This window comes from Salvelinus alpinus, chromosome 4 (assembly GCF_045679555.1).
Source record: "Salvelinus alpinus chromosome 4, SLU_Salpinus.1, whole genome shotgun sequence".
Taxonomy (NCBI): domain Eukaryota; kingdom Metazoa; phylum Chordata; class Actinopteri; order Salmoniformes; family Salmonidae; genus Salvelinus; species Salvelinus alpinus.
In genome coordinates this window covers 21,389,078-21,404,145 of record NC_092089.1, presented here as the reverse complement: position 1 = coordinate 21,404,145, position 15,068 = coordinate 21,389,078, and the positions used below count along the sequence as shown (strand labels likewise).

At 48.5% G+C, this 15,068-nt stretch overlaps 1 protein-coding gene across 4 annotated transcripts in view; it reads right to left on the bottom strand.

Annotated features, from left to right (window-relative positions):
• The window catches only part of tax1bp1b (Tax1 (human T-cell leukemia virus type I) binding protein 1b), a 32,514-nt gene that overhangs the window by 3,468 nt on the left and 13,978 nt on the right, over nucleotides 1–15,068 (bottom strand). Inside the window, exons 4-15 of one of the 4 annotated variants that reach the window (XM_071395993.1) lie at nucleotides 14,555–14,745; nucleotides 14,321–14,479; nucleotides 12,865–13,104; nucleotides 11,377–11,562; nucleotides 10,635–10,886; nucleotides 9,860–10,102; nucleotides 9,627–9,699; nucleotides 9,226–9,344; nucleotides 6,236–6,361; nucleotides 4,528–4,614; nucleotides 1,751–1,937; nucleotides 219–379 (exon numbers count right to left, since the gene is read on the bottom strand). In XM_071395993.1, the coding sequence (XP_071252094.1) occupies nucleotides 219–379; nucleotides 1,751–1,937; nucleotides 4,528–4,614; nucleotides 6,236–6,361; nucleotides 9,226–9,344; nucleotides 9,627–9,699; nucleotides 9,860–10,102; nucleotides 10,635–10,886; nucleotides 11,377–11,562; nucleotides 12,865–13,104; nucleotides 14,321–14,479; nucleotides 14,555–14,745 (2,024 nt within the window). Of the gene's footprint in view, nucleotides 1–218; nucleotides 380–1,750; nucleotides 1,940–4,527; nucleotides 4,615–6,235; nucleotides 6,362–9,225; nucleotides 9,345–9,626; nucleotides 9,700–9,859; nucleotides 10,103–10,634; nucleotides 10,887–11,376; nucleotides 11,563–12,864; nucleotides 13,105–14,320; nucleotides 14,480–14,554; nucleotides 14,746–15,068 lie in introns of all 4 variants that reach the window. The other 3 variants (XM_071395994.1, XM_071395995.1, XM_071395997.1) reach the window with 3 other exon arrangements.

Below are 15,068 nucleotides of genomic sequence, written 5' to 3'. Positions count from 1 at the left end.
TACCACTGTTGTTGTTGTTGTTTTCAGACTAGCTGACTACCGCTGTTGTTGTTGTTGTTTTCAGACTAGCTGACTACCGTTGTTGTTTTCAGACTAGCTGACTACCGTTGTTGTTTTCAGACTAGCTGACTACCGTTGTTGTTTTCAGACTAGCTGACTACCGCTGTTGTTTTCAGACTAGCTGACTACCGTTGTTGTTTTCAGACTAGCTGACTCACATTGTTGTTGTTGTTCTGCTGCTCCTCTGGGTCCTCCAGGCCGTCGGGCCGGCTGAGGTTGCGTGCTGGCTGGATGCAGACCACGTTACTATCCCAGGAGGGGGGGCCCACAGGGGGAAGGCGGGGAAGCAGGTCATCAGAGAACTCCCCGTCCGCTCCGTCTAGAGTGATGGAGAAGAGAGGGTCAAAAGGAATGTAAGAATATTATGGTTGACAAAATCCGCTTTCTCAAAATTCCCAGAATTCCCAGTTGGATGATTCTCAGAATCAGGAAATCCAGGAATCCTTCAGCCGGGATTGCTGGAAAACCTGGGAAAGTTACCGGCATTTCTATATCCTATGTAAGCATATTGAATCATTTCAGGTACAAGGTACAATAAATGACACATGAAATGAATAGCAATTGAATGAATGTGAATTGAGTTAGAAGGGAAATAGATATGTATGTAAGGGACAACACGGGAGCCACCAACCTCTCATATTAAACTGAAATGTGACTGAGGTGGAGTAGGGTTAGTAAGGGGGGGGACAACCTCTCATATTAAACTGAGGTGGAGTAGGGTTAGTAAGGGGGGGGGGGGGAAACCTCTCATATTAAACTGAGGTGGAGTAGGGTTAGTAAGGGGGGGGGGGACCAACCTCTCATATTAAACTGAGGTGGAGTAGGGTTAGTAAGGGGGGGGGGGGGACCAACCTCTCATATTAAACTGAGGTGGAGTAGGGTTAGTAAGGGGGGGACCAACCTCTCATATTAAACTGAAATGTGACTGAGGTGGAGTAGGGTTAGTAAGGGGGGGGAACAACCTCTCATATTAAACTGAGGTGGAGTAGGGTTAGTAAGGGGGGGACAACCTCTCATATTAAACTGAAATGTGACTGAGGTGGAGTAGGGTTAGTAAGGGGGGGGGGGGACAACCTCTCATATTAAACTGAAATGTGACTGAGGTGGAGTAGGGTTAGTAAGGGGGGGACAACCTCTCATATTAAACTGAAATGTGACTGAGGTGGAGTAGGGTTAGTAAGGGGGGGGACCAACCTCTCATATTAAACTGAAATGTGACTGAGGTGGAGTAGGGTTAGTAAGGGGGGGACAACCTCTCATATTAAACTGAAATGTGACTGAGGTGGAGTAGGGTTAGTAAGGGGGGGGACCAACCTCTCATATTAAACTGAAATGTGACTGAGGTGGAGTAGGGTTAGTAAGGGGGGGACAACCTCTCATATTAAACTGAAATGTGACTGAGGTGGAGTAGGGTTAGTAAGGGGGGGGGGGACAACCTCTCATATTAAACTGAAATGTGACTGAGGTGGAGTAGGGTTAGTAAGGGGGGGGACCAACCTCTCATATTAAACTGAAATGTGACTGAGGTGGAGTAGGGTTAGTAAGGGGGGGGGGGGGGACAACCTCTCATATTAAACTGAAATGTGACTGAGGTGGAGTAGGGTTAGTAAGGGGGGGGGGGACAACCTCTCATATTAAACTGAAATGTGACTGAGGTGGAGTAGGGTTAGTAAGGGGAGGGGAGACCAACCTCTTGCGTCTGAGGTGGAGTAGGGGTTCCCAAAGTGCAGCTGTGTGGGGCTCTGGGGGACCAGCAGTGGAGTGGGGGCATCCTGGGGGTAGGGCAGGGGATACTGCAGGAACACAGACTGAATTCTCATCTCCTCTGACACTACAGCCTCCGTCTTCCTACCAGCACCATCGGTCTTCTGGAGATCCTGGTGGGGACAGACAAGACAACAGACACTATTACATTATTATAGATTTAGGATTGGAAAGAGAATCTTTTATAATAACTGATCTTGTATTTTCTCTAACAGAATTGTGCAATCTTGTGGAGGAAATGTATTCATATATTGTAAATATGATCTTTTGATGCTAAGAAGTACCACGTCTGAAACGTCACTCAAAGTGTAGCTGGTCCTGAGAAGAAAACACAGACACCATGCCCGGACCAGACGCGCACGATCACGACACCCAGGTTGAAATATCAAAACAAACTCTGAACCAATTATATTCATTTGGGGACAGGCCGAAAAGCATTAAACATTTATGCCAATTTAGCTAGCTAGCTTGCTGTTGCTAGCTAATTTGTCCTGGGATATAAACATTGAGTTGTTATTTTACCTGAAATGCACAAGGTCCTCTACTCTGACAATTAATCCACACATAAAACAGTCAACCGAATAGTTTCTAGTCATCTCTCCTCCTTTTTCTTCTTTGGACCTTATATGGCGATTGGCATCTAACTTTCATAATAAGGTGACCGACTGACCTCAGTTCATCTTTCAATCACCCACGTGGGTATTTTTATTTTATTTTTATTTTACCGTTATTTTACCAGGTAAGTTGACTGAGAACACGTTCTCATTTGCAGCAACGACCTGGGGAATAGTTACAGGGGAGAGGAGGGGGATGAATGAGCCAATTGTAAACTGGGGATTATTAGGTGACCGTGATGGTTGAAGGCCAGATTGGGAATTTAGCCAGGACACCGGGGTTAACACCCCTACTCTTACGATAAGTGCCATGGGATCTTTAATGACCTCAGAGAGTCAGGACACCCGTTTAACGTCCCATCCGAAAGACGGCACCCTACACAGAGCAGTGTCCCCAATCACTGCTCTGGGGCATTGGGATCTTTGTTTAGACCAGAGGAAAGAGTGCCTCCTACTGGCCCTCCAACACCACTTCCAGCAGCACCTGGTCTCCCATCCAGGGACTGACCAGGACCAACCCTGCTTAGCTTCAGAAGCAAGCCAGCAGTGGTATGCAGGGTGGTATGCTGCTGGCAGTATAACCAATGAGGAGATAGCAAATGGATATATGCTTCTATAAACCAATGAGGAGATGGGAGAGGCAGGACTTCCACCGCGTTCAGCGTCACAAATAGAACTGACTTCTATTTTAGTGCTTGGCAACGCAGACGCTCCTTGGCGCGTGCGAGCAGTGTGGGTGCAATGATTGAATAACATGTATGTGTACATTTATTTTGCAACGCTCTGTGTGGTCAGCGTGTTAGCCAGCTACAGATCTAACTTCAGCTACATTTCTATGTCCCTCCTCTCCAGGAGAGTCAATACTGGCCACAACCACCTCACAGCAGCTCCTCACAGCAGCTCCTAGAACTATGGTCGCTCTCCCTCCGCTCGGTCCCTCCCTGTCCCTCCATCGGTCCCTCCCGCCCTCCCTCCGCTCGGTCCCTCCCGCCCTCCCTCCGCTCGGTCCCTCCCGCTCCCTCCCTCCGCTCGGTCCCTCCCGCTCCCTCCGCTCGGTCCCTCCGCTCGGTCCCTCCATCGGTCTCTCGCTCCCTCCGCTCGGTCCCTCCATCGGTCCCTCCATCGGTCCCTCCATCAGTCCCTCCCTCCGCTCGGTCCCTCCATCGGTCTCTCGCTCCCTCCCTCCGCTCGGTCACTCCCTCTCCCTCCATCGGTCCCTCCGCTCGGTCCCTCCCTCCGCTCGGTCCCTCCCGCTCCCTCCCTCCCTCCGCTCGGTCCCTCCCGCTCCCTCCCTCCCTCCGCTCGGTCCCTCCCGCTCCCTCCCTCCCTCCGCTCGGTCCCTCCCGCTCCCTCCCTCCCTCCCTCAGCTCGGTCCCTCTCCCTTCATCGGTCTCTCACTCCCTCCCTCCGCTCGGTCCCTCTCCCTTCATCGGTCTCTCGCTCGGTCCCTCTCCCTTCATCGGTCTCTCGCTCCATCCCTCGCTCGCTCCCTCTCCATCCCGCTCTCGCTCCCTCTCCATCCCGCTCAGTCCCCCCGCTCGGTCCCTCCATCCCTCTCGCTCCCTCCACTCCGGTCCCTCCCGCTCGGTCCCTCCCCCCGGCCCCTCCCTCCCTCGGTCCCCCCGTCTCTCTCTCTCTCTCCCCTGTCTCTCTCTCCTGTCTCTATCTCACAAACAGTTTAATTAGTCATTCATTAAAAAAAGAATATCCTCTCATTTTCAAAGGCAATGGAAGGTTTGTGTTTTACTGGAAGTTTGAACCAGACGCCAATTTAATTGACAGTCTCAACCTCAAATTGGGTCGTTTTGTTGCTCTTAGTGACGAATGTGTACGCGAGCGAGCTACCCTTCAGCAGTTTCCCGGGCCCAATGTGGACTTCTCTGTGGTCCAGAGTAATTGAATGGAAAATAAGAAGTCACTTTGCTTTACTTCACCAATTAGAGATGTGTTAAACCCCAGCCAGATTAGGATAGGGGAAAATTGCTGCTCTTTTGGGGTGTTTTTAGTTCAGAGAGAAGTCTAGAATAGAGGAAAATTAAAGCTATAGTGTAGTGTTGCTATACTTACTAACTTCCCCAACTATACTAACCTCCTCAAGTCTCTCCTTGTCCTTCATCAGAGCGGCCAGAGTGTCCTTCAGTTCTTTCAGCGCACGACCCTTCTCAGCCACCTGACTCTGTAGGAGGGAGACAGTCAGGAGACATGGAGGAGACAGTCAGGAGACATGGAGGAGACATCAATTTAAGATTATGGGTGTTGAGAAAATGATTTGATATCAGACTCATCTTAGCTCCTTTGTCAAAAAGTACACTTGAAAGCAGAACTCATTTTTCCTTCATGGAGTTTTAACCTCTAGTGACAAACAATGAATTGATAGCAGCTATAAAAAGGCCTTAACAGTTACTGTTCAGACAGTAGATTTACACCAGGAGGGACTTCAGACCAGAACATGCCGTTTGAATTCCACAGAGACACTGAACATATCCGCGCTGAGCTGAACAAAGCCAACTCATGCATTAGTCAGGCAACAGGAGTCCTCAGAGTCCAACCCCGTCCCTGGCTATCTCCGTGGGTGTGTCCCAAACGGCACACTATTTTCTATATAGTGCACTACTGTTGTTCAAAGCCCTACGGGCCCTGGTCTAGGGCACTATATAAGGATAGGGTCCCATTTGGGACACATCTTCAGAGTCCGAACCTAGCGGTCTCCAGAACTCCCATAAACAGTAATAAAGCCTTCATCTGAACAGGCTCTGCCCATCAACACAACTGTCCCTGGAGTTGGCCTTCAACTGGAGTGATATCTATTTATCTGCTCTGATTCTAGCCTGGTCCCAGACCTGTGTGTGCTTTGGCATGACTATGATAAGTCAGAGGAGATGGCTACATCACATCCAGATCTGGGACCAGGCTATATCATGGCATGACAATGATAGGGAGAGGAGGTTGGATAAAACATTCTGATCTGGGACCAGGCTTCTCATCACTTGAACTATCTAGCTCTCCAGGACTGGAGTAGGAGAGTCCTGCTCTACACTGACCTGGTAGTGATTATCCTAGCCTGGTCCCAGACCTGTCTGTAACCCTACTCTACACTGACCTGGAAGTGATTCTCCTAGCCTGGTCCCAGACCTGTCTGCAACCCTGCTCTACACTGACCTGGTAGTGATTCTCCTAGCCTGGTCCCAGACCTGTCTGCAACCCTGCTCTACACTGACCTGGTAGTGATTCTCCTAGCCTGGTCCCAGACCTGTCTGTAACCCTGCTATACACTGACCTGGAAGTGATTCTCCTAGCCTGGTCCCAGACCTGTCTGCAACCCTGCTCTACACTGACCTGGTAGTGATTCTCCTAGCCTGATCCCAGACCTGTCAGTTTTGGGTTTGAGGAAACAGAAGCTCAACTGACCTTATATGATCTTCCTCTGGTGATCTCAGATCTGTGTACTGCTCTACATAGTCTACAATGTACCTGGTAGTAGTCCTCCTAGACTGGTATCTACATAGTCTACAATGTACCTGGTAGTAGTCCTCCTAAACTGGTATCTACATAGTCTACAATGTACCTGGTAGTAGTCCTCCTAGACTGGTATCTACACTGTACCTGGTAGTAGTCCTCCTAGACTGGTATCTACATAGTCTACAATGTACCTGGTAGTAGTCCTCCTAGACTGGTATCTACATAGTCTACAATGTACCTGGTAATAGTCCTCCTAGACTGGTATCTACAGAATCTACACTGTACCTGGTAGTGGTCTTCCTCAGCTGATCTCAGACCTGTCTCTAGTACTGCTCTACCTTATAGCGGTCCTCCTCGGCTGCCAGCTGCAGCTTCAGGCTGCCGTTGGTCTTCAGCTGCTCCTTCAGCTTCACCTCCATCTTGGCCAGCTCATCAGCAAACATGCAGCTACGCTCCTTCTCCTCCTAGAGAGACAACAACACTCTGGTCACAACATGTAGCTACTCTCCTTCTCCTCCTAGAGAGACAACACTCTGGTCACAACATGTAGCTACTCTCCTTCTCCTCCTAGAGAAACAACAACACTCTGGTCACAACATGTAGCTACTCTCCTTCTCCTCCTAGAGAAACAACACTCTGGTCACAACATGTATCTACTCTCCTTCTCCTCCTAGAGAGACAACACTCTGGTCACAACATGTATCTACTCTCCTTCTCCTCCTAGAGAGACAACAACACTCTGGTCACAACATGCAGCTACTCTCCTTATCCTCCTAGACAAACAACAACACTCTGGTCACAACATGTATCTACTCTCCTTCTCCTCCCAGAGAGACAACAACACTCTGGTCACAACATGTAGCTACTCTCCTTCTCCTCCTAGAGAGACAACACTCTGGTCACAACATGCAGCTACTCTCCTTCTCCTCCTAGAGAGACAACAACACTCTGGTCACAACATGCAGCTACTCTCCTTCTCCTAGAGAAACAACAACACTCTGGTCACAACATGTAGCTACTCTCATTCTCCTCCTAGAGAAACAACAACACTCTGGTCACAACATGTAGCTACTCTCCTCCTCCTAGAGAGACAACACTCTGGTCACAACATGTAGCTACTCTCCTTCTCCTAGAGACAACACTCTGGTCACAACATGTAGCTACTCTCCTTCTCCTCCTAGAGAGACAACAACACTCTGGTCACAACATGTAGCTACTCTCCTTCTCCTCCTAGAGAGACAACACTCTGGTCACAACATGCAGCTACGCTCCTTCTCCTCCTAGAGAGACAACACTCTGGTCACAACATGTAGCTACTCTCCTTCTCCTCCTAGAGAGACAACAACACTCTGGTCACAACATGCAGCTACTCTCCTTCTCCTCCTAGAGAGACAACACTCTGGTCACAACATGTATCTACTCTCCTTCTCCTCCTAGAGAGACAACAACACTCTGGTCACAACATGTAGCTACGCTCCTTCTCCTCCTAGAGAGACAACAACACTCTGGTCACAACATGTAGCTACGCTCCTTCTCCTCCTAGAGAGACAACACTCTGGTCACAACATGTATCTACTCTCCTTCTCCTCCTAGAGAGACAACAACACTCTGGTCACAACATGCAGCTACTCTCCTTCTCCTCCTAGACAAACAACAACACTCTGGTCACAACATGTATCTACTCTCCTTCTCCTCCCAGAGAGACAACAACACTCTGGTCACAACATGTAGCTACTCTCCTTCTCCTCCTAGAGAGACAACACTCTGGTCACAACATGCAGCTACTCTCCTTCTCCTCCTAGAGAGACAACACTCTGGTCACAACATGTATCTACTCTCCTTCTCCTAGAGAGACAACAACACTCTGGTCACAACATGTAGCTACTCTCATTCTCCTCCTAGAGACAACAACACTCTGGTCACAACATGTAGCTACGCTCCTTCTCCTAGAGAGACAACACTCTGGTCACAACATGTAGCTACGCTCCTTCTCCTCCTAGAGAGACAACACTCTCGTCACAACATGTATCTACTCTCCTTCTCCTAGAGAGACAACAACACTCTGGTCACAACATATAGCTACTCTCCTTCTCCTCCTAGAGAGACAACACTCTGGTCACAACATGTAGCTACTCTCCTTCTCCTCCTAGAGAGACAACACTCTGGTCACAACATGCAGCTACTCTCCTTCTCCTCCTAGACAAACAACAACACTCTGGTCACAACATGTATCTACTCTCCTTCTCCTCCCAGAGAGACAACAACACTCTGGTCACAACATGTAGCTACTCTCCTTCTCCTCCTAGAGAGACAACACTCTGGTCACAACATGCAGCTACTCTCCTTCTCCTCCTAGAGAGACAACACTCTCGTCACAACATGTATCTACTCTCCTTCTCCTAGAGAGACAACAACACTCTGGTCACAACATGTAGCTACTCTCATTCTCCTCCTAGAGAGACAACACTCTGGTCACAACATGTAGCTACGCTCCTTCTCCTCCTAGAGACAACAACACTCTGGTCACAACATGTAGCTACGCTCCTTCTCCTAGAGAGACAACAACACTCTGGTCACAACATGTAGCTACTCTCATTCTCCTCCTAGAGAGACAACACTCTGGTCACAACATGTAGCTACGCTCCTTCTCCTCCTAGAGACAACAACACTCTGGTCACAACATGTAGCTACGCTCCTTCTCCTAGAGAGACAACACTCTGGTCACAACATGTAGCTACGCTCCTTCTCCTCCTAGAGAGACAACACTCTCGTCACAACATGTATCTACTCTCCTTCTCCTAGAGAGACAACAACACTCTGGTCACAACATATAGCTACTCTCCTTCTCCTCCTAGAGAGACAACACTCTGGTCACAACATGTAGCTACTCTCCTTCTCCTCCTAGAGAGACAACACTCTGGTCACAACATGTAGCTACGCTCCTTTTCCTCCTAGAGAGACAACAACACTCTGGTCACAACATGCAGCTACTCTCCTTCTCCTCCTAGAGAGACAACAACACTCTGGTCACAACATGTAGCTACGCTCCTTCTCCTCCTAGAGAGACAACACTCTGGTCACAACATGTAGCTACTCTCCTTCTCCTCCTAGAGAGACAACACTCTGGTCACCGACTGTTCCTATTCAAACCAGAACCGCTTTGAAGTGAGGAAAAACTGTCACGGTATCACCTTTGGGGAAACAGTGTTCTCTTTCTACACTTTATGATAGATATATTTTTAGATTGATTTGATCTGGTCGACTATGCAATAACTGGTGACAATATGATGAGGAACACACCAGACAGGAAGCCAAGAAGAGTTCTTACACTCAGCATCTGTTTGCATTTCCTGTACTTGTCGCTCCTGTCGGACGCCTCTCTGCTGAAACCTTTGAATTTCTCCTGGATGATGGCCTCCAGCATGGGGTCAGCAGAACCTGGACTCCCTGGGGACACACAGAACAGACCGTTACTGACCCATCAATAGGTTTAACATCAATGACCTAGAAAGTGTTTTAGTTAACGCTTCCAAGTCTTGTCCTCTGGGATCAAATGCACATCTTGTCTGATGGAAGTATTATTTTGACCCCTAATTCAACTCTGTTCAATAGATTTTAAATCAAAGATTTAGCATGTAAACCAGACCTGACAGGTTTACAACAAAGGAGGACATGTTTTAATTCCGGGTTTGTCACTGGTAGTAATATGTGAGGGGAATGTGTGTGTACCTGGAACAGAGATGTCTGGACTGACAGACAGAGGGACTGCCATGGCCTCAGCTGCTGGGTTCTTCCTCAGCTCCTAGACACAAACAATATGAAGACACATGTTGATGAGTGTGTGTGTGGGTGTATCCATGTGTGTATCCATGCCTGTGTGTGTGTCTGTGCATCCATGCCTGTGTGTCTGTGCATCCATGCCTGTGTGTGTGTGTGTGTGTGTGTGTGTGTGTGTCACTCACCCCAGGTTGTTCAGAAAGCTTGACCACCTGTCTCTGCAGCCTCTGACACTCCTTGTACTTCTCCTTATAGTGTTCTGCAGCCATGTGCAGCCGGAGCTTCAGGTCCTCCACCTCTCTCTGCAGCTCAGCCACGGTGGCTGGGTCAGCCCCTGCCTCATCCTCCACCTCTCTCTGCAGCTCAGCCACGGTGGCTGGGTCAGCCCCTGCCTCATCCTCCACCCTGCACACCTCAGACTTAGCCTGCTGCTCCCACAACACAACACACAGAGGGACAGTGAGGACAGAGATGGCCACTTCATGTTAACGTCAGACCTGTCAAATATTGGCGCAAGTAAACCTTGTCCGATCCAGAACAGGAGCTTAGTCACCAGTTATTTTTTAGAGTGAGGTTACTTGATGTACCAGTACACTTCCTGGACAGGACACTAGTCTATCTCCTGTTTCTGTAGTGAGGCAGCTTGATGTACCAGTACACCCCCTGGACAGGACACTAGTCGATCTCCTGTTTCTGTAGTGAGGCAGCTTGATGTACCAGGACACCTCCTGGACAGGACACTAGTCTGTCAAATATATCAGCTGCACTTGATTTAGTTTGTCCAGTATAACGAGACAAATTGAATCGTCCCAAAAGTTAAATCTCCAAGCTAAATTGAGTGCAAACTAAGTATACATCCCAAATCCAAACAGCCCTATGGCTCCTGGTCAAAAGAAGAGCACTAAATAGGGAGCCATTTGGGACGCAACCAAATGCATTGAAATCAAGCATCCTCCTTACCGCCTCCTGCTGGGCATCATTCTTCATCTGTTTCACCAGGCACTCCAGACGGCTACACTGGGCCAGGGCCTCCTGCTTCCCCTGCTGCAGGGCGTCTGACTCCAGCCTCATGCGGTACAGGTCAGCCATGGTGCGGTCGCGGGCGCTGGACGCGTCCCTCAGCTCAGCAGACAACATGGAGGCCTGCTGCTGTTTGGCCTGAAGCTGCTCTTCCTTCTGACGAAGCTGTTCCTTCATGGCCTTCAGCTCACTCTGCACAGGGACACCAGGGGAGAAAGGTCAATGGATGCACAGGGACACCAGGGGAGAAAGGTCAATAGATGCACAGGGACACCAGGGGAGAAAGGTCAATAGATGCACAGGGACACCAGGGGAGAAAGGTCAATAGATGCACAGTGACACCAGGGGAGAAAGGTCAATAGATGCACAGGGACACCAGGGGAGAAAAGTCAATACATACACAGATATAAAGGTCAGTACATACACATCTCTCTCTCTCACATACACACAGGTATGGATGAACAAATCATACACTCGGAATTAACATTTGTTGTGAGTTCGAATCCCAAGTCTGCCCACTGCCATTGTGCCTTTGAGCAAGGACAGCTCCATGGGCGCTGCTCTGCGGTTTTGACGGTGTTGCCTCTAGTATGTGTGCGGTCCATATTCCCTACCACCTATATAGTGCACTGGTCCAAAGTAGGGATCTGAGAGGCTGCCATGATAAGATCATGATTCTTACCAAGGGGGAGGCCTGGGCCAAGACCTCCTTGTGTTGTTTCTCCTTCTCAGTGAGGCAGGAGCGGAGGCGTCCCACCTCCTCTTTGAACTGAGCGATGGTGTTCTCCTTGTTTACATCCACAGCCTTCAGCATCTGCAGCTCTGCACTCAGCTTGGTGTTCTCCAGCTCACGCTTCTTCAGGTGGATCTAGAACCGCAAACAAATATTTTAAAATAGCAAATCACATTACAATCAGAAAGAATCCAAACATTTCAAATGGTCACAGAAAAACGGACAATGTAGGGGGTTCGTATACAAAAGGAATCATGAAAAAGGGTAGCTATGTTTCCGCCTGTTGTTCCAGAGACACCCCTCTGTGCTATATTAATCAGCATCCTTCATCAACATGTAGCCAGCAGAGTTTCTGACTCCTAAAATAAATGCAGCATAACCTTAATTACAACAGAGATTGAGGTGGGCTCGTTAAACTACCCTGCAGTCCCACTGTGTGACGCCACCAAAATGGCCCCCTATTCACTATGTAGTGCACTACTTTTGACCAGGGGTCATAGGGCTCTGGTCAAAAGAAGTGCACTATAAAGGGTATAGGGTGCCAATTGGGATACTAAATGAGGTGCAGCTTTCACTAGTGCTGCCGTGGCGACAGCGTGCGTGTGTGTGTTCCACTCCTAGTTCCTGAGCTGTACACATCAGTCACCACCACCACTACTAAACTCCCCAGAAACAGCAGGCGAGAACCAGGCGGAAGAGGGCCGGAAACAGACCCTGTTCAGCCAGAACACTGTGGGATCCCACTGAGCAGGGAAACAGCAGCTACATACACTAATGGGATTATCTGGACTGAGAGAAGTGGTCAGATTATCTGGACTGAGAGAAGTGGTGAGATTATCTGGACTGAGAGAAGTGGTCAGATTATCTGGACTGAGAGAAGTGGTCAGATTATCTGGACTGAGAGAAGTGGTCAGATTATCTGGACTGAGAGAAGTGGTCAGATTATCTGGATTGAGAGACGTGGTCAGATTATCTGGACTGAGAGAAGTGGTCAGTTTATCTGGACTGAGAGAAGTGGTCAGATTATCTGGACTGAGAGAAGTGGTCAGATTATCTGGACTGAGAGAAGTGGTCAGATTATCTGGACTGAGAGAAGTGGTCAGATTATCTGGACTGAGAGAAGTGGTCAGATTATTTGAGTGGCATGTTGACTATAGTGTAAAATACATCTCTGGTATGATTCTAGTCATTTTCCCCAAATGCTCAGTTTTTTCATAAATCCCAGTTGCAGGAAATCTGGAATCGTCCGAGCAGGATTTATGGAAAACCTGGGAATTTTTGAAAAGTACTGGAATCTTGCAACCCTAGGTATGATCCTTCACAGCTAGTCACTTGACTCATAGTACACAAGCAGTGTGCGCAACGTAGCTGTGTGTGTGTGTGTGTGTGTGTGTGTGTGAGAGTGAGAGAGTGAGAGAGTGAGAGTGAGAGAGAGACCTTGTAGAGCTCCTTCTCATCCTTCTCATCCTTCAGGTGTGACTCCAGGCCGTCATTCTCCAGAGTCAGCTTCTTCACTCGGTCCTTCAGGCTGTCCAGCTCCGTCTCTTTCTGCAGGCCCTTCTGGGTGACTCTTATCAGGTCATCCTCCAACTGCAGGACCCTGGCTGTGGCCTCCTCCAGCCTTCTTTTCACCTCTTCTCTCTCCTCCTGCAGGGCCTGGCACGACACCTGCACCTCCTGGGGACAGAGAGAGAGAGGGAGGGAGTTAGTAACTTGTACTTGTAAACTTAAAAATGTATGTTTTGTGTCCCTTTTTACCCGGCAAACCAGAGAGCAGGAGACAAGTTGTGAGAACCTAAGAGACAGTGAGGTTCTCTTCTATCATCGACTAGTTTCCCTGAAGAATGTTGTTGGTTTGTCATTCCTAACGTTCAGATAGAAATACGTGACACAGAACAGACATGCTTCTCTGTCATGTAGATTAGAATAGGGAACCATGTCAGGTTTAAACAGGACATATATCTGCAACGTCTTCAATTGAATCACTTCCTGTCTCTAAAGCACAACAAGAACAAACCCTCAGTGCTGTGACAGACAGGCGGCTACTGGAGGAAATCCCAGCCATTTCCCAGCCAGTCCCGTCTGTGTCAAACACTGAGACACTGCCAGGCCTTTATGGATTCAAATCTCTCACACACACACACACACACACACACACACACACACACACACACACACACACACACACACACCCTGTAAATCCAACACTAACCGTGTGGCTGTGAGCTGAGGAGGAAAAACATAAATACTACTTTTGAGATGTAAAATTATCTGGCCACAAATCATCCATTTCAATCTGGCGTGTTATTGTTCTTTGAGGCTGGAAGGGAAGCTTGCTTTGTCGTAAGTACAGCCCTGCTCAACGACTGCTCCAAAAGGCATTGCAGCAGATTTCAATTTGTTTCTACTGTAAGTTTATGAGCTGAATTTTGGAATCATTTTTTTCGCAGCACATAAAAAAACATATAAAAAGTGTTGTCGTAAAATGAACAGCCACCAAATGTGTCTGTTTTCATCTCAAAGCCATTTTCAAAACCAGCAACTTTATGGAACGGAATAGTTCTATGAGTTATCATTAACACAATGTCTTAAAGATACATGTCAAAGTATTAAATATCTGGAGTTGAACAGCGATCACACTCAAGATCATTACTGTCAACTTCTTTATTTATAATGGTTAGAGGTGGAACAATGGGACACTGAGAGACAGGCTAGAGGGAGACGTTTCAGGACAACTGCCACCAGGGTCGTGTTCAGTGTACACAGCACAGGGGGGGAAATGGTTTGGAAATGAGTGAGGTACAAACTGAACTTGACCAGTAAGAACACTCATTGTTGTCCGTATCAAAGGGTTTTGCTACGTTTTGCTCTACCTGTCAGGAGTTGTTCTCACCTGGGTCTCTCGTCTCAGTTGGGCAAACTTCTCTTTCTCCTGCTCACACTCTTTATGCAGTCTCCCCTTCTCCTCCTCCAGCTGCTCCTTCTCATTCTGCAGGAGGCTCATGGTCCGAACCAGCTCCTCCTTCTCTCTGTGGGCCTCCTCCATCTTTTGCTGCAGGGACAAAGAGAAAGCATTGAGGTGCGTGTGTGTATCGTTGCAGAGCCTGGTTCTCTCTCTCTGACGTACCTCCAGGTATCCGGTCCTGGTGGTCACCACCAGGATGTCCGAGTTGCACTCATCCTCCACGGTCAGCAGCTCGTCCTCTGAGGGGCTCTGAGCCCGGAACAGGAAGGGCGTGCTGGCCCCTCGGATCTCCCCCTTGTGGGTCACATAGCAGAACTGGTAGAACTCCCCATCATCGTTGGGCACGTAGTATCCTGAGGGAGGAACACAACAACCAACATCACAAACAGTCTAGGGGGTCATTCTGGGCGGGGCCTAGGTACCTAGGGTCATATCAGGTAGCAAGTAGCCTAGCGGTTAAGACTGTTGGGCCAGTAACAGAAAGGTTGCTGGTTTGAATCCTTGAGCAAGGCACTTCACTCGAATTGCCCCTGTAAGTCGCTCTCAATAAGAGCGTCTGCTAAATGACTCAAATGTAAACGTCAGGCCTCTCAGAGTAGGAGAGCTGAACTATGAACCCCCCCCTCCATCTACATAATCATATTCATTGTGATTTAAAACATAAAACAAATGCTCA